This window comes from Maylandia zebra, linkage group LG5, assembly GCF_041146795.1.
Source record: "Maylandia zebra isolate NMK-2024a linkage group LG5, Mzebra_GT3a, whole genome shotgun sequence".
In the NCBI taxonomy this organism is placed as follows: domain Eukaryota; kingdom Metazoa; phylum Chordata; class Actinopteri; order Cichliformes; family Cichlidae; genus Maylandia; species Maylandia zebra.
The window spans coordinates 19,041,429-19,060,427 of NC_135171.1; the positions used below are offsets into that span (position 1 = coordinate 19,041,429).

At 39.3% G+C, this 18,999-nt stretch overlaps 1 protein-coding gene across 1 annotated transcript in view; it reads left to right on the top strand.

Annotated features, from left to right (window-relative positions):
* Positions 1-18,999, top strand: part of mapkapk2a (MAPK activated protein kinase 2a) — a 36,507-nt gene that overhangs the window by 9,580 nt on the left and 7,928 nt on the right. Inside the window, exons 2-5 of the mRNA XM_024802440.2 lie at positions 10,703-10,842; positions 18,304-18,368; positions 18,571-18,650; positions 18,781-18,907. Coding sequence (XP_024658208.1) covers positions 10,703-10,842; positions 18,304-18,368; positions 18,571-18,650; positions 18,781-18,907 — 412 coding nt within the window. The remainder of the gene's footprint in view (positions 1-10,702; positions 10,843-18,303; positions 18,369-18,570; positions 18,651-18,780; positions 18,908-18,999) is intronic.

The window sequence follows — 18,999 nt, forward strand, 5'->3', positions numbered from 1 at the left end:
TCCTGCACTGCTCTCTCTCTCTCTCTCTCTGTGTGTGTACAAGAACCGTTTCCCATCTCAAATCTGTTTTCTGCATTATTCGCTTGCTTATTACGCACCAGTCAACTGTTGTGTACAGCACTGTCGGCTGCTGATTTTTGTGTTTTTTCTTCTCAAAAATGACCTCCGACTGGTAGAAGCCAAATTTTTTTGAAAATTACGCCAAATTGCAAAACTCTTAGCTGCGCCTCTAATAAAACCTCTGTAACTTTGCTCTGCTTCACTTCAGCCGTATCGGGTAATTTTCACATGTTGATTCATGGTTTTCTTGCGTTTTTGATCTACTGCAGAATATCTTTAAGGCGGTCATATAATCTTTGCATCTGCTGTGATGCTTACACCTCTGATGAAGTCTCACAAGTGTCAGCTTTGTTTTTATACATAGATATAAAAATGTGGATATGTACTGATAAATTATCATAATTATAATATTTCTGACTGGATCAAAATGGAATGGAAACGAATTGAATCGGGACCCTGTGAATCGGAGTCAAATTGATTATAGAAATTAGGGACGATACCCAGCCCTAGCCCCAACCACCACCCCCACCCTCAGGACTCTGCCGACATCTCCCACAGTGGCGTCACCTTGTAAAATGTTTTCTTGAACCAGGTTTTATGGTAATAATACAGATGAAAAAGTCATGATTATTCAGCTGTGCATGCAAGAGATACTGTGATAAAGAAGTGGAGTCCCTTAGGGCTGCACTATTTTGCATAAAATGAGAATCACGATTTTTTTGGCTTAGAATTGAGATCACGATTTTCTTTTCCAGTATAAATATTTATTGCACTTATTAACTGCACATCAACTTCGTAACAGTTGAGACTGAACATAAAAACAATGAATAAACATAAAAACAACAAATGTCTCACGTTTTGTTGTTGCCGCAAAATGTTGTACTGCTTGAAATTCCGTCTCCACCGTTGCTCGACGCTGCGTGTATAGAGCAGGTGGTGCAACAATAGAAAAATAGTTGTGGGACGGCACTGTGTAGCGTTTGTCTAGGGTGTTGATCATTTTCCTAAATCCCTTGTTTTGTACAGTGTTGATGGGAGCCATATCTTTGGTCAGGTGATAAGTAATAGCGTCTGTAATTTCTTTGTGCCTGCGGGAGTTCGACGGGTATAGGGAAGCGCTGTATAAGGTTCCCGGTATTGATGCTTGGGTGGTTGACCGGGACTGATTTTCTCCTGTCACTTTCTCGTCATCCCTGACGTGCTCTCCATTGTTTTTTCCCTGCTAATTTTAGCAGCCAGCTTCTGTATCACGTGGTATAAGGCTCCGCCCTTGTCATTTGTTGAGCAGGAAGAGTGAGCGCTTGTTTTCATGCAGATTACGTCCCGGATCAAAATGCGGTACAATCGTGGTCGTCTTTTTTAAAAATCGTTGTCATTTGGAAATGAGATCGCACATAAGTATGAATCGATATCGCGATTTTCTAACGATTAATCGTGCAGCCCTAGAGTCCCTTAAATAGTCAGTTGCAACCTTCTGATGTATTGTGCTTAATATAGTTTGTCACACAGAAACACTAGCTTTGACTTCTTAACTTTTGTGGGAGACAGTGTTGTGTGTCCTTGTTTGAGCGTTTCTTGGAGGCAGTGTTCAAAATATGTGGTGCAACCGGGTCCGCAGGCTACTTGTGCTTGTGGTGTTGAAAAGGGCGAATTATAGCATAAAAAGAGAAGTGAGAACAAGTGTTTAAAAACTATGAATTGTGTCCACTGCAGTCACTGTCTTTGCTTATCAAATTGAAATTTTGTTTGTTGATGGAAGCAACAGGCTTCGTTCTGGAGGTCACTGGAATAGGAGAAGCCTGTTGTACCCTTCCCTATTTCGGCCCACTTTTTAGCCAACTGGTATTTGCCCCCATGTTTGTATACATTGACAGTACCTCTCCATAGGCAAATACCTAATGGATGCATCTGCTGTACCGTAAAACGGGCACGAATTGGTTTATCTTTAAAGTGTCGTAACACAGGCGAACCCTTACAAGGTGTGAAGCATTGCAGGTGTTGTCTTACAATGCCTGCATTTTAATGCTGACAAGCAAGCAGGTTATTGGAAGCGCTTAAATTCAACGTCACATTTTAATCGAAACACAAAGGGTTTTATTTGTGAAGTTGTTAGATGACACAGATAAGAAAATGAAATGCCTCCATACAGTCCTAATGGGATAAGGCATTCATTAGACTTGCTTGATGCCAGAATGCTACACAGTTTTTCAGTTTTACTGCTATCATTTTTTTTCTCTTTCTCTAATGTGTGGTAAAAAATGGACTTCAGTGTCAGGACTCCTTGCTGTGCAATTTCAGTGGTGTCTTCACAGTAACTAAAGAGGTTGAATACAGCAGGCACTTTAGAGGTTTAAACCTGTAGGATCTAGCCGGGTACATTTATTTTTTAGATCACAGAGGATTGTGCCTGTTTATATAGGCTTGTTATACATTATGACTGAACTGTGTTCCAGCTGGAAGTGAAGTTTACAGTGAAGCCTGTTTGGTTGACAGAAGGGTTATTTTAGTGACATACTTTAGTGTTATGTGATTGTAGTTGGCTGCAGTTTGTATATTATTTAAATAAAGACAAATAAATGATGTTAGATGAACACTAACAAACTAACAAAACCATAAAAGGGAATGCAGAACAAGGCTGAGAGGGCTTTAGGCCTTCTAGACTATATGGGCTTAGAATGAGCAGAGATATTTTGGAAACTGTAGCGATTTCTGGAATTAATACATCACCAATGGCTTTTATAATTTATTTATTCTGTGTGGGTCTATCATATATTATTATAACTATATTTTCTGTTTTGGAAGAAAGCAGTCATCTTGCTGTAGTCAAGTATTTTCACTAGACTAGGATGTTCGCATAATGTTGACCCACAAATGTGAAATTAACAGTATGTTTTCAAAAGAAGATATCCCTCTGAAGTTTGTTCGTATCTGGAAAGGAACTCCCTGTACTGTGCATTTTTAAGGTGTTTAAGCACTTTCCACATGAACTGAATTTTATTCCTAATGCTTTCTCTCTAAATTGTCAGCTTCCTAGTATGAAGTCAGCGTGATGTGGCAATGTGTGAGTAGTGCAGGTAACTGTCACTTGGACATCGTCTGTGTATTGCAGTATTTCTTGTAGTGAGAGGCGAGCTTCCTCTTTCTGCATCAGAAATAGCAACTTTGAGCAATATCCCAAACTGATTCTCTTGACATTGTGTGAAAATGACAGTAGACAGAGAAACTAAATCCTCTGGTCACATTTTCAGAGTTGTTCCAACAGTTGTCCCTTCTGAGGTAAAAAGGAAAAAAAATGCTTGACTTATTCAAGTGAAGTAAACACCTGTCAAGGTCTGTTTAAGAAAAGAGGAAGTGGTGATCTTAGGCAGTTTAAATGTGTGTTTTTGTGGTTTGCATTTCCACAATTTCACTTGGACTACAGAGCAGAGGAAACCTGTCTAAATGGTGCTTTAAAAGTAGTGTTTTTTGAAACGGCTAACAAAAAGTCTAACATCATAATTTCTTGTGACTTTATGCTGGTAAGGGGTCTGATTAAGTATTATCACTGATGGAGGAAAAACTGCTCACCCGTTAATCATGAGATGGCAGGAAAAGGAAGGACGGGGAGGAAGGAAGAGGTTCTCTTTTGGTCTCCTTTGAGTTATTTCTCTACCCTTATGATTTTCCCCTATGAGTTTGCCATCTCCTCTCTCTCTTTTCATTGCTTGATGATGAGCTACTTCCATTATGCATCTGATTACCTGCTTAAGCAAGATTGAAATCCCCCTGCTTTCAGCATACATTTAGTCATCACTGATTTGCTGTGGAAAGTGAGTTAAACAGAATGTATTACTCAATAATTTAATCCTTAAATCTCTAAAAGTATTCTTTTCATTTTGCCATCAGATACCAGATGTACCAAACTTCTGGCTAAAAATGTTTTTCACTCTTAGAACACATAATTTCGCTAACAGGCACATTGATCCACTGAAACTCTGCTTTGAAGGTAGTGTGAAACTGAAAGACAGTAATGTTTTTCATTTTTAAAGAGTGAAAGGAAAAGGGGAATGTCTGGACAGCAAGAATAAAATGAACTGACTTGATGTTATAACTCAGTGTGTATATGTACCTTTTATCTGTGGGCAGAGAGCCAACTGTTTACTTATTCAGTCAGTAGCTACAATGATGCAGATCATAGGTATGACGCTGAAACAAAACCTTTTGGGGTTTTGTTACTCACTAGTTATTGGCATTTTGGTCTAGACAACCCAAAATGTGATCTCCACATATGTGGACGCCAGGAGGTTAAGAAGAAAGACCATTGTCTACTCTTTGTGCTTGTTTTGTGTTTAGTCTGAAGGTCACAGGCTCAGTGACAAGTGGGATCTGTATCATAGCATTATTTAAATCTTTATTGCTGTCAAAATGGTGGCATATTTACCCCAAAAAATGTGTTTGACATTTGCCACAAACAAAGAGATTAGCTCAAGCCTCATAAACATCTCAGGGGTTTAAGCTTCTTTGGCCTAATATGATTTAATCAGTTATGTTGTCTGTGATCGAGTGTAGTAACCACCCAAAGATGTAGATGTTGCTTGACTAGTAGATAAATGAGGTATGGTGCATCTCTTCTTTGTGAATGTGGCCCCTGTGAATAAATAACTAAATTTCAACTGAAACCACCCACACATACTGACCATGTCTTTTTCTTGCATCTCTTTCTGTGGAGGGAAGTGCTTTTGGAAGGATGTGGTATTGTGGTTGTGAAAGATGGTCCCAGATGTAGGTAGGCAACTGTAGATGTGACAGAGTAATTTCCAAGTTGATGCAGTACTTTGTGAAACTAAATTAGCCCCTGTTTCTGTGTACTTGCAAGTTCTTAGTTTTTTCATGTAACATAATTAGGCATATTTTATGTATTCATCCTCACTTTTTTGTTCTTTCTTCATGTATTATTTTCTGCTCGGGTCTTATGATCAGTTCCTAATATGGAAGCAGCATGGTTAAATAGTGCTGAATGGTGTTAACAGTAACGGGAAGTGAGTGGTTTCTCTTGCTCAGAGTTCATTCATGCAACATATCACATAGATCTGTTGCTTTTGTGTCAGTTGTGACACAACACTCTAGTAATTCACAGATTTGAAGCTAGTTATAGTCATTTAAAAGCAAAAGTTGCTGTTGTGCAACTTTATTTTGAAATTGTGAAACAAAATAAAACTGCTGAACTCTTAAGGATCCTTAATATGCAAAAGAGTGGAACTTCCTTATAGCTTAACTGTTCTGGGAACTTGTCCTGCTAAACATCTTAGTTTGTCTGTCTGAAAACACTCTCACACACTCACACCTGTGACTAACCGGGAACTGGTCACATTGTTGGCCTGCTGTCATTTGAAAGCACTTGATAACACGCCACTTTGCTTGTATTTATATAGTAAAGCCACAAGTGCAGGTGGGGATTTACACAATGAATCACAGGGTGGCCAAAGGGAGGCGGTACTGAGGCTAGCTAAAAGGAAGGGTTATAGTCAAAATGTTGCTAAATGTCATTAGTCTCTATTTCACTATTTCACTTCTATAATAATTCCATCCACTGCCTGAAACGGTTTTCATCTGTCCCAACTCAGCTGCTTCTATTTTAAAAAACAAACAAACAAACAAAAAAAACCCCCTCCATCTTCCAGTCTATATTGGGAAGTGAGACAACTTGGTGTTTTTTGTCATAGAGACATAGTCCTGTCTCATTTCCTTCTTTTAACAAGCCACTTGTTTTTTTTCATGAATTGAAATGCTTTAAGCCATCTGTCCTGCTAGGTTCACAGTCATTATTATTGACAGAACTTCACAGTGCTGTTTGGTCACTGGTGAGACATTCAAAATGTAGATTTAGTTTTTTAAATTAAACAAATTCTCACCTCAAGTGCCACAGTTGAAAACTGTGTTTACTTGCCACAAACAGTATGTTCTGTGCAAATGTTAGCTTTAACCAGCTGTCACAGGACCAGAGGCAGAGCACATCTTGGACAGATTGTCTGTCCGTCACAGGGCTACGCATGAACAAGCTGCATTATTATTTTTTTATGTGTTTTCTAGCTCAGAGTGACAGACCTATAGAACTCACTGGGAATTTGAGGCCTTTGTTTTCGCTCTCAATTAGCCCACCTTACTCTTACCTTTGTATATCTCTCCATGTACAAACATTTCACCCAACTACAAACAGTATTCACCCATGGATGTCTAATTTGCACTGTGCAGGGTGAATTTGGATCTTTGCTTTGTCTTGACATGCAGTCACTCTATAAAATTCTGTTTGTATTTAGCTGAAGAAATGAACTTTTTATTGTACTGACTGCAAAATTGTACGCCTTTGTATCTGTATTAAACAGGAGTATTGGAGACTGCTTATTGAAATGTTAGTAAACGTACAGATGTACGAATCTAATTACATAGATGTGCAAAACATGATTTCATGAAAGTGTGCAGACACACAACAACAGATGTGATTGTATTTTGAGACTTAACAGATGTCTTTAATCAGATCATGTCCTATTAACACACAAACATGTTTGGTGCTTCACTGAGCCCACAAAAGGAAAAAGTCACATACAGAAGCAAGTCTACTGCTACAGTGTTGTTTAACCCTTTTTTGTTTTTCTAATTGAGCCTAGCTTAACCTATCGCCTCTCCACTGAATTTCACTTCCCTACCACCCTCTGGTCTCACTCTAATCAGCCCTGGGCTTTTCCTTGGCTCAGGAATAGCAGGTGGAGGATGGTTACTTCCTTTAGCGTAACCCCATCCCACCTCCCACTGTCCTGCTCTGGGCAGGGGAGCTTTTGTGCCGGCTAAAGGAAGTGTATTGTGTGTCCATCTGTCTTCCACATATCCCTCCTTCTCTCCACAAGCTTCGGTCTCAAAGGGCTACCAGCAGATTGGAGGGGGGTTGCAATGCAGTAATGCATCAGCTGAAAGGTGACAGGAGCATGTTCATCTGTGCCCATATACTTAAAGATGTGGTGTGAGTGTTTCATACAATAGTTTTGTTTCCAGTACATGCATGCACACCAGTCTTTAATTAAATTGTGCTTTTACAATTGGACAACATAATAATAATAATAATAATAATGATGATAATAATGATGATAAGATAATGATGATGATAATAATAATAATAATAGTAGTAGTAGTAGTATAATAGTCAGTGTAACAATAATTCAGTCATTCTCAGTCACAAAAACTGTAACTCTTGCTCTCTTTCTAGTGTTAACTATTATTAGTGAGGGTGGACAAAAGACCAGAGGGCTAATATCTAGAAATAATTAATAAATAATACCAAATTTAAAAACATTGCCACAATATCGGACTGTTTTGTTGTTTCCCCTTACAGGGTGAGTCCCAGGTTGTGACCGATATTTAAAATGTTTAGTGTTTTAGTTTAAAATGAACACATTTCATGTAAATAACTATTGCAGTGTTTAAGGCCTACTCCATTAGCATACTCTTACTGATGGAAAACAGCTGGTGCACTAACGTGTTCCCAGTGTAACTCACACTTTGTTATTGTACTTGTTCTGTCCAGAGAGATATTACAGTGTATTCGGTAATTAATTGAATCACAGAATGTACTGAACTAAGGGAGTTGGTTTGGTCTGTCTACTGCAGCAGCTGTCTGTGTTTTAGGCTGCTTTTTTTGATCTTTTATCCCTTTTTTTTTTTTCTCTCTTTTTTTTTTTTTGCACCTCTTCCCCTTTGTACTGAACTCTGCTTTCAACAGCATTTGACCTACGCATAGCATCGTCACCGTCTGGCTGTGTACTGTTTTTGTAAGCCTGCCTTTGAAGGTTGCATACCCAAAATCATTCACTCTACAAATGCCTACATGAACAGACACAAAGACAAGACAGCAACACTAATTTGTTAAATATGCGAGATGTATTATAAAATGGTCTATAGTAATTTTATATACTGAATGGGGAGCATATATGTGTATATGTCCTTGTTTTATGTGTTTAAGGTATTGGGCTGTTTTTTTGCGTATGTTTGTTTGTTCCATTTTATTTGTATCTAGGAGCTGGGGTATGTTTGTAGTTTATATTACCTATTGTTCCCGCCTTCCCAGACTCCAGGTAGAAACTGGCTGCTGACTAATTCTGATACAGTGGATCTCTTCCTCCTGTGACGGTCGTGTTATTATGCATAGTCTCTCACAAGTGAAGTAAACCAGCAGTGAGCTACTTTTTATTTTTTGTATTTCATTAATTTTTTTTTTTTATATTTCAAATGTGTAGATTGTACAGCCTGCTGTCAGGATGAAGGACATGTAATAATGTGCCACGCTGCACCGTGGATTTTTAATTTTCAAAATCCATTTTTTTAATTGATTCACAAGATGTGCACAAAATATCAACTGTTATGTCACAGAAGCTTCTGTTCCCTTCATGCCTGTGTGTATCCATAGACTCGTTCCTTTTTTGACGAAGGAAGTAAGACCCACCCTTGTTTGTTCTGTTGCAAAGGGTGGTTGAACTGTCCTGTGAGTTCAGTGTTGACATAAAGTGGACTCATACATCACACCATACTCCTCCTGGGTAACACTGTCACTTTTTAATGGTCAGTGAGCCCTAAGACATTTGATTCTCACCTTAACAATCCATGTGTTTTGTACCATGCAGGGACATTCCAGTGAAAGGTTTTGACACATTGACTCTTTTGTTTTTCCCTGTTTTCCCACTGGAAAGCAGTGGTGACATTAAAACAAAACATAAAGCATTTGGATATGGGTAGGAAGTCAAAAAGTGTAGTGGAAAAGTGGAATTTTCAATTCCTCGCACATCTCCCCCTTATACTGATAACAAGCTCGTGCATACTTAGCATTCTCTTGGCCAGCTTCATGATAGTTGCCTGGAATTTCTTTCCAAATTCCTTTAGGTGGTTCCCTCATGTGGTCAGCATACTCCAGTTCAACCTAACCGTCTCAGTTTGGGTTAAGTTAGACAATTATGGAGGCCAGATCATCTGATGCAGCACTGTCACTGACATTAGTCTAATAGCCTGTACATGGTTAAGTGTATTTTGTCATGTTAAAATTGTGTTTTTTAAATGTACCCTTAGGTGGTGATTTGTTGAAAAATCTAACTCAGAGCTATTACTGATTTGGGTCGGAAGCATTTAATACTAATGCTGTTTTTGAACTCCAATCCAGAGAAAACATTATTTAGCCTGATGTTACTGATGGTCTGACTAAAGGTTGAAGAAAGTTTGTACATAAGGCAAATAAGAATTTACTTTCATTGTATGATAAGGACAGAATGCTTTATAAAGGTAGGGTATAGATGATATGACTGAAACTGTTTTTTTAACACTTTGCTTAATTTCTTGTTTTCCTGGTATTTCAAGGGAACGAGGTTATCATGTATGTAAATGTAATGATGCTCAGCCAACAGACTGGACACTCCAGCTGGAACTAAACTGTGTGTGTGTGTGTGTGTGTGTGTGTGTGTGTGTGTGGGTGTGTGGGTGGGTGGGTGGGTGGGTGGGTGGGTGGTAGAGCTGGAATGTAATACACAACAAAATAAACAGACGGCGGCTCATTGGCTAAGCTACATGGCAGAATTCTTTCTGTGGGCTGACAAAGATATTTTAAGGTTGTGGGGCTACATTAATTATCTTTTAATTAAATTTGTAAATAAAAACATGTAGTCATGCACTTCTATCAGCAGTGCAACTGAGTTAAAAAAAACAAACAATTCTCTAGAGACATTTTGAAAAGTGTAGTTTATGTTTTCCTGCTTGGTATATTAATCTATTTTCCTTTATTTGCTATTTAAGAAAGGCAGGAGCTTATATTTTAGACCTTCAGGTCCTTATTTGTCTAAGGAACTATTTTTACTAGTGTAACAGAATCGGCTGGTTTCCTGTGTCAATCTCGTAGGCGTTTTAATGTGTTATTTACAATGGGCAGGGTCATAACACCCTGACCCTTTCCTTTAACTTACATTTACACTCTTTGCTAAGTTTAATTACATGTGATCATAATGTAGCAGTATTGAATAATAGAATAAACAGAATATTACATACCAGCTGAATGTGCATGTCGTCTACCAAGGTCAGTTGATTGATCCCTAGCTCCTCCTGTCCATGTGTTGAACTATCCTTGGGCATTTTACTGAATCCCGAGTTGCCCTCCATGAATCCATCGGAGTGTCTTTGAATGTTAGGCAAAGTGCTTAGGTAGAGTTAAAGGCATTGCATGATTGTGTATTACTGGTTGAATGAGACGCCTAGGTATGTTATAGATTCCAGTCCATTGCATTTACTGTATATTGTTTCAATGGCTTATAATGTTGAATGGTGCATTGACCAGGTGTAACCAACAGAGGGTGCCACTTTCACATGAATGGAAAATGGAATGGTTCATGATTTTTGTCACCTGATGGCAGCACTGCACTCTTAATGGTTGGTATTGATGTGAATTGGAGGCATTCAGTTGGTCTGCAAATTCAAACTTTTTATTCTCTACTCCAATTTAAAAAAACAAACAAACTTTAATATACACCTGATAATTTTAATATAACATGGACTCCAGTTTCTTCCTAAAGCCTGTTAATTTCTCATTGTTATTCTTATTGTTATTAACCTCAATGTCCCTCTTTGTTGTTCTACTCAGATGCTACAGGATTGTGCCAAAGCCCGCAGGGAAGTGGAGCTTCACTGGAGGGCATCACCTTGTGACCACATTGTGCGTATCATCGATGTTTATGAGAACCTCTATCAGGGCAAAAAGTGTCTGCTTATCGTTATGGAATGGTGAGTATACAGTTTTGGGGTGCCCCCCCCCCCCCCCCCCCCCCCCCCCCCCACACACACACACACACACACACACACACACACACACACACTGAAAATGTGCAATTGGGTCTATAAGTAATTAGACAGTGACACAGGCTTTACAGATTTGACTCTGTACACTGTCCAAGTAGATTTTGAATCAGTCAGAATTGTTCCACTGACAGTTTGATACACAGCAATTTGTATACATTATCAAAAAAGTCAGACTCAATGAACAAACTAGTAAAATTCTGAATTTGAGGTTCATTGTAATTAATTGGATTTTAGTAATGCTTTTTCTCGTTCTTTAAGTTTAGAACTCATGGCCATGACTAAATGCTATGTTTCCCTTCAGATTCTTTCCCAAGCCTTTACTGCTGCCACATTCAGTTGATCCTTGTGTGTCTGCCTTCAGTTTTGTTTATAGTAGCTAAATATCCCATTTCTCTGTCGTCACTGTCCTTTTAAAAATGTACTGTTGCAAAATTACTTGCCTGAGTTCTTTTGCACAAACTGTTTCTCAGTTGTATCATTTTATATTAAACTAAACCTGCTCAGATTTAAGTTAAGACATAGTCACCACCATGCTACTGTGGCACCCAAATGTGTGACCATTTGCCCAAATTGAGTCATGCAAGAAAAAAATGACCCCACGTATCGTAGCAAATCTACAGCAGAAACTCTTGGGAGGAAAATAGTGTTGCAACGTCCCAGTGAAAGTTAGGACCTCTGCATGATTGAAATGCTTTGGCTTTACCTTAAGAGAACTGTGCATAAACACAATACCCACAAACCTCAATGAACTGAAGCAACCTTGTAAAGACGTTCCTCAACAACAATGTGTTCCTCAATATCATACTGAATTGTTTTCTGTAAGACTGGAGTCATGCAGAAAATTATGTTATTACTGCTAAAGATGCAAGCATGATGCCAGCTAAGATTAGATGAGCGTCATTGTATGCACAAGTGTACAAGAAACTGTTGAACTTGGTGCACACAGACAAACAAACAGGTATTGATGGGTTTTACTGTAGCTTTTCAGAAGACTGCAACAGGGCAGTAATTCGATTTGAATTTGATAGTGCTCTGGCTAAGAGCTGGAAAACGTGTTAACTCTCTGGATACTTTTTTTTTGGTGGGGGGGGCTTCCCCTTCAGAGTCAAAATCAAAATCGTCAGGTGGAAGAACCCATGCATTTCCCAGTCGACTTGCTTCCCCCTCGACCTGCCCGACCATGCAGAATGAGCATCTAACCACTTGACATAGTCATACATTCTCTGCATATTACTTTGAATAAGGATCTTTGGTGCTGGCTAGCTAGCTAGCTGCATGCAGACCAGTAGGCAAGCATATTTACCACTTTCACTGATCATGGAAGAAAGGTAACTTCCTGATGCACTCTGAATGCACTTACCTTTTTCTGAAGAACAATTAGATCATAACCTAAAAGACTGAACTGTGAAGAAAAAACAATATACAGTGGGGCAAAAAAGTATTTAGTCAGCCACCGATTGTGCAAGTTTCCCCACTTAAAATGATGACAGAGGTCAGTAATTTGCACCAGAGGTACACTTCAACGGTGAGAGACAGAATGTGGAAAAAAAAATCCATGAATTCACATGGTAGGATTTGTAAAGAATTTATTCGTAAATCAGGGTGGAAAATAAGTATTTGGTCACCTCAAACAAGGAAAATCTCTGGCTCTCACAGACCTGTAACGTCTTCTGTAAGAAGCTTTTCTGTCCCCCACTCGTTACCTGTATGAATGGCACCTGTTTGAACTCATCATCTGTATAAAAGACACCTGTCCACAGCCTCAAACAGTCAGACTCCAAACTCCGCCATGGCCAAGACCAAAGAGCTTTCGAAGGACACCAGGAAAAGTATTGTAGACCTGCACCAGACTGGGAAGAGTGAATCTACAATAGGCAAGCAGCTTGGTGTGAAAAAATCAGCTGTGGGAGCAATCATCAGAAAATGGAAGACATACAAGACCACTGATAATCTCCCTCGATCTGGGGCTCCACGCAAGATCTCATCCCGTGGGGTCAAAATGATCATGAGAACGGTGAGCAAAGATCCCAGAACCAAACGGGGGGACCTGGTGAATGACCTGCAGAGAGCTGGGACCAAAGTAACAAAGGTCACCATCAGTAACACACTACAACGGCAGGGAATCAAATCCTGCAGTGCCAGACGTGTTCCGCTGCTGAAGCCAGTGCATGTCCAGGCCCGTCTGAAGTTTGCCAGAGAGCACATGGATGATACAGCAGAGGATTGGGAGAATGTCATGTGGTCAGATGAAACCAAAGTAGAACTTTTTGGTATAAACTCAACTCGTCGTGTTTGGAGGACGAAGAATACTGAGTTGCATCCCAAGAACACCATACCTACTGTGAAGCATGGGGGTGGAAACATCATGCTATGGGGCTGTTTTTCTGCCAAGGGGACAGGACGACTGATCCGTGTTAAGGACAGAATGAATGGGGCCATGTATCGTGAGATTTTGAGCCAAAACCTCCTTCCATCAGTGAGAACTTTGAAGATGAAATGAGGCTGGGTCTTCCAACATGACAATGATCCAAAACACACCGCCCGGGCAACAAAGGAGTGGCTCCGTAAGAAGCATTTGAAAGTCCTGGAGTGGCCTAGCCAGTCTCCAGACCTCAACCCCATAGAAAATCTGTGGCGGGAGTTGAAAGTCCGTGTTGCTCAGCGACAGCCCCAAAACATCACTGCTCTCGAGAAGATCTGCATGGAGGAATGGGCCAAAATACCAGCTACTGTGTGTGCAAACCTGGTAAAGACCTATAGTAAACGTTTGACCTCTGTTATTGCCAACAAAGGTTATGTTACAAAGTATTGAGTTGTATTTTTGTTATTGACCAAATACTTATTTTCCACCCTGATTTACGAATAAATTCTTTACAAATCCTACCATGTGGATTCATGGATTTTTTTTTTTTTTCACATTCTGTCTCTCACAGTTGAAGTGTACCTCTGGTGCAAATTACTAACCTCTGTCATCATTTTAGGTGGGGGAACTTGCACAATCGGTGGCTGACTAAATACTTTTTTGCCCCACTGTAAGCTAGGGGTGGGCAATATAAACGATATACGATAGAAACTATATAAATTTGGCCAACGATAGAGATTTTGACTATACCGCGATAGCGCGTGTTGATGATGTCATCAAGCTGCACCTGTTTTGGTTGAAAGCATCGCAGCAGCTACAACCATTATCATCTGCAAATTATGCCGGGCGACAGTCATAGCAAAGTGATGAAGCACTTTTGAAATATGGGGAAAGCCAAAAACTGCGCTTCCTCCACTTCCGTAACATTCATTAACCCTTGGAGGCTCTTAAGGACATTTATTGTCCTTAGGCACAAAGGTGGATGTCTTTTTAAGGTACCTCCAAGGGTTAATGTTGAATTTTCTCGCAGCTGTTCTTTCCCATGTTGTTGCAGTATATTAATAACTAACCTCGTATTGTGGATGAATAATCTCAGTTGTTCTCCTGACTGAAGTTTGCCCCGTGTATAGCATCCTGCTATGCGATTGCATTTGTCCCTAACCACCCGAATCCCTCATGTTAACTTTTATCGAGTGGGGGGAAAAAAGTTGGCGTTCATCCTCCAGCTTCACTGTGCTAATGTTATGCTAACATAGCTGTGTCGCTAGCAATCACGTAGCACAACATTATATACCAGGTAGTCCAGCTTCAGTAACCCTGCAAACACCACTGCTGTTTAGTTTTCTGTCTTCATTTATGTTGGAAGTGGTAGCAGAGCTGTACCTTTTAATTAGTTTCAAAAATCTCTCAGTCAGAACATGGTCTGTCAGGTTTAGGTGGAAACTAGCGAGCTAACTTCCTGTTAACTTGTAACTCCGTTAAATTTAATAAATATTGTTTTCATGGATGCCTGGATGTTAAACTTAATTGTTACACCTGTTAAAGCAGCAACGCTGATGATTTTATTAAAGATGAAAGAATTTAGACCGTTTTTAACTTTCAGTGTTCATTTGACTTTGGGATCTGAAGGGACGGAGTTTTGGACCCAGATTACTCCGCGAAGCTCCTCACTACGGCAGCCGCAATGTTCTGACAATCCATCAAGCTGTGCAGCTTACCAAAGTTGTACTAAAACATTTTTTTAACAGATTTCTGCACGCCAAAATCGGTTCGAGGTCAGTAAGCACAACCAGAATTCATACATAAGGCACACTCTCGATTTTTGAGAAAATTAAAGGATTTTAAGTGTGCCTTATAGTGTGGAAAATACGTTATACAGAAGAAAAGAATATATCGTGATATATATCGTTACCGCACATGCTTCAAATTATCGCCCGGCCCTAATGTAAGCACAAATCAAGCTCAAAGTTTGGAGGAACTTCTAGTATTTAAGTAGAGTATTGTATTGAATGCAAAAGGGCTGACCCAGACCTGGACACAGTCGGTGGCTGCCATTGTGCTCAAATGCAAAACTGAGGATTAGGTAGAGATAAATTAAACTTAATACTTTATTACTTATGGATTACATTTTTCATTAATGATACTTTCTTCTTTATTATGTCTTCATTAAAAAACGCTTAAATGGCGGGGGGAAATATAAACTTTTCAGAAGGTTGTAAGCAAGCTTAAATTAGAGTGATAACAATGTGTTCGATATGTAACAGGATTGACAGGATTTGTTGGGAACAATCAAAGTGTTGGTGAGCAGCTTGTTTTCTTTAATCCTAAACGTAAATTTATCTTTGTTTTAAAATACATAAGCCCACTCATCTTTAAGTATTTCTCGTCTATGGGCTATTATGCCAAACCATAAATCGAGTGAAATTTTCATTTGTTATAGTTTTCAGTTTCTAGAATTGGTAAGGTAGGTAAGGTAAGATTACCTAGAACAAAGGTGAAGTGATACTCATCTCGACCTCTCTGTTGCTCTAAGCAAATTTCTGCCAGGTTAGTTATTGTAAATCACTTGTGTACAACCTTTGAAATGACCCATTTCTTCTAAATGACATTGGTACAATTTCCTTGCTTTTGTAGTTCCACTTGAAGCATTTTAAACCACCCTTCCCCCATCCCCCACTACCAACTTCAAACACGTGCACTCATTAGGTTTGCGGTTTCAATTTGTAGTCGTCGGCGTTAGTGGACCGATCTGCTTACACACTGACATGCGAAAAAATGGCGCCGCTGATGACTCATTTCCTTGAGAAAATGTGCTAGGCATGAAACGCCAATGAAGTTTTCTGATGAAGCTAAAATGATTCCTAGAAAATCACCTGTGGACAGAGAGAAACATAGTCAGGCATTTCTCTTTTCTAGATACGCTGAGTAACTGAGTCAGTGTGATGACCTACATTTTTGTTTTCTCCCGTGTTGTGTAAAAACCCAACATGTGAATATGTCAGGTCCGCAACATAATTTTGGAAATTCGGTGCTGGTCATCTCTCCTGCATGACAAACTGGAAGCGGAAGTCTGTCTGGGACTGCTGGATAAACATGTTATTTGTACAACCTTCAGCACAAACTTGGTGGTTTGAACCGTATGGCATTGTGGTTATGGGATTTCTTTAATTTCAGAGTGCTAACCACAGTTGCTACTACCACTCCTGATTGATAGAAACTTTGTTCTTAGTATTACACTCTGTTATTAGAGTTTTAGATCCTTAGAGCAAATACAAACTTGCCTTTATGATATATTCATTGAGAAAATCAGCTTTAAAAATCCAGTTTTATAACACTGTACCCTCCACATGTACATGTGAAAGACTGTAGCTTAACAAGTGTGTTACAGTTTGCTGCTGTTATGGTGTAAAATGTGTGCAATTCCTCTGAGCTTTTGAAAATATTAAAAGAAGTGTGAATTCTCAGCAGAACAGATGCTTCAATAGATTCATTTACATTGATGAACCCTACTGCTTGCAGTGCAAAAGTATAAGATCAGTTTGAATAATGGCTGGATCACCTCAGAACTGGCAGTTTAACATGTTGATCTCTCACACTTTTTTTTTTTTAATCAAAATGAGTTCAATCAAACTGCTGCCCATTTTTCAGTATGCAGAATGTGAATGATTAATTTAAAGAAGTTCGAAGTGTGCTGTGGTTTAGAAGCCCTGTCCCGTGGCGTCCCCGGATCTTGCTTGCTTGCTATACATACGCACACTGCCATATACCATTAGACACACTCGGATACAAAATTGACGTTGATGATTCTACCTGAAACTCTCACAGTCATACCGTGTGCAATGAGATTAAATGAAACTTAACATCAAGCATGCTAAGTGCGAGTTTCTCATACTCATTTAAATTCAGGCTAACATTCATTAGTTTACCAGTGGTCAGCATCTGCTTACATCGACCTTTTCTTCAAGTCTTTTCACATGCATATGTCTGCGCCTCATTGGTAATACATAGTGTGGGGTGTTCCTGTGTGTTATCATAATGTGATGAGGGGCCATGGATGTGTAAGCAGTATTTTACTAAATCTGACTACAGTATAAATATAGATACTTTCAAGATGGTTCATATATAAAAGTACTCTGCATAACACGTTTTTGGAACGAAAGGGGGGCATTTAAAGACCTAGTTTATCAGCTACGTTGAACACATTAACATTCTTTTTAGAGCAGTCTTTAACATTTGCGCAACACAGGGAAGCAGAAGATCAATCAACCAGCAATCTGTCTGTTAGTCATACTAGAAGTGTGTAAAAGACCATAGCAACCTACTTCTGTCTTTCACAGACTCTAGCTGGACCTAGTAGATTGCCAGTAAAATAGTAGTAATTTTTATCGTAAATTTACTTGAACTAACTTAAAAAAAAAAACCATGCAAATTTGAATTGTTGCCATGCACACTTTGTGGTATACAAGATGAACTAGTTACATTCATGGAAGAAGGAAGTAACTGTAAGATTTAAATACCTTACAGATGGCGGATTAGATTAGTTTGCAAAAGGTGTGAGAAAAAGTCATTTTATTGGTTTCGCACACTTTTGTTGGTCAACCAACAGACCGCAGACCACCTCTACAAGGCAGAGGAAGAGAGCATCCTCTTTGCTTTGAAACGGCTTGAATGGTGTGCTGTATTTCCTACAACTAGGGCACACACCAAACCCCACATCCTGACAGCTATTTTAGCTTTTGTGCTACCCCCCCCCCACACACACACGTTTCAGAGGACATGTGTTTTAATGTGTTTTCGCACTGCAGTTAATTTACCAGAGTTTTTCTCTCATTTTAATTTTGTCCCAGTGAGAGCAATTTCCTCTGTCTCTATTGGTATCATTGCAACAAGCCACCATAATTGTTTGTTTGGACATCTGGTAGGGTATCACGCTGTACATGCAATAACCTGGAATCAAACATAGAAGACTGTAAAGCACGTGTTTTTACTGACATAAGGCTTTTTTTTCTTTTTTTCTTTTTTAGCATGGATGGTGGCGAGCTTTTTAATCGAATCCAGTCCAGAGGAGACCAGGCCTTCACAGAGAGGGGTAATAAACCTATATTGCCCTAAAAATCCCAGCATTTCTTACTATGCTTTATGATGTGATTATGTAGAAGATTTGATTAATCATAAAGACATATGCACTCTGATACCAGCTAAATACATTCAGTCTCCATTTGTGACGCTTGACATTTGCTGACACAGTCACTTAAAATCTGTTAAAAAACTGAACTGTCTCATCACTTCAGAGGCTTCTCACATCATGAAGAGCATAGGTGAGGCTATACAATTTCTACACGCAATCAACATCGCCCACAGAGATGTCAAGGTACGTGCTCTTTGCATTGCCTTATCATACTTATTCATAAGAAATAAACTTTTCTTTAAACTGAGGATGACTTAAAGTTACTAATGTTGTAATCTTATCTTTATGCTGGATTCCTGAATACTCCCTGCAGCCAGAGAATTTACTGTATTCCTCAAAGAGACCCCGTGCCCTGCTCAAGCTCACAGACTTTGGTTTTGCCAAGGAGACCACCTCACTTAACTCTTTAGCTACTCCTTGCTACACGCCCTACTATGTTGGTAAGAACCTGTTTGTGTTTATTACTACATTACAGCTGCTCTCATTGATAACTAGTTAAAAACATCCCTCTCTTGCCTTTTCCTTCTTTTCT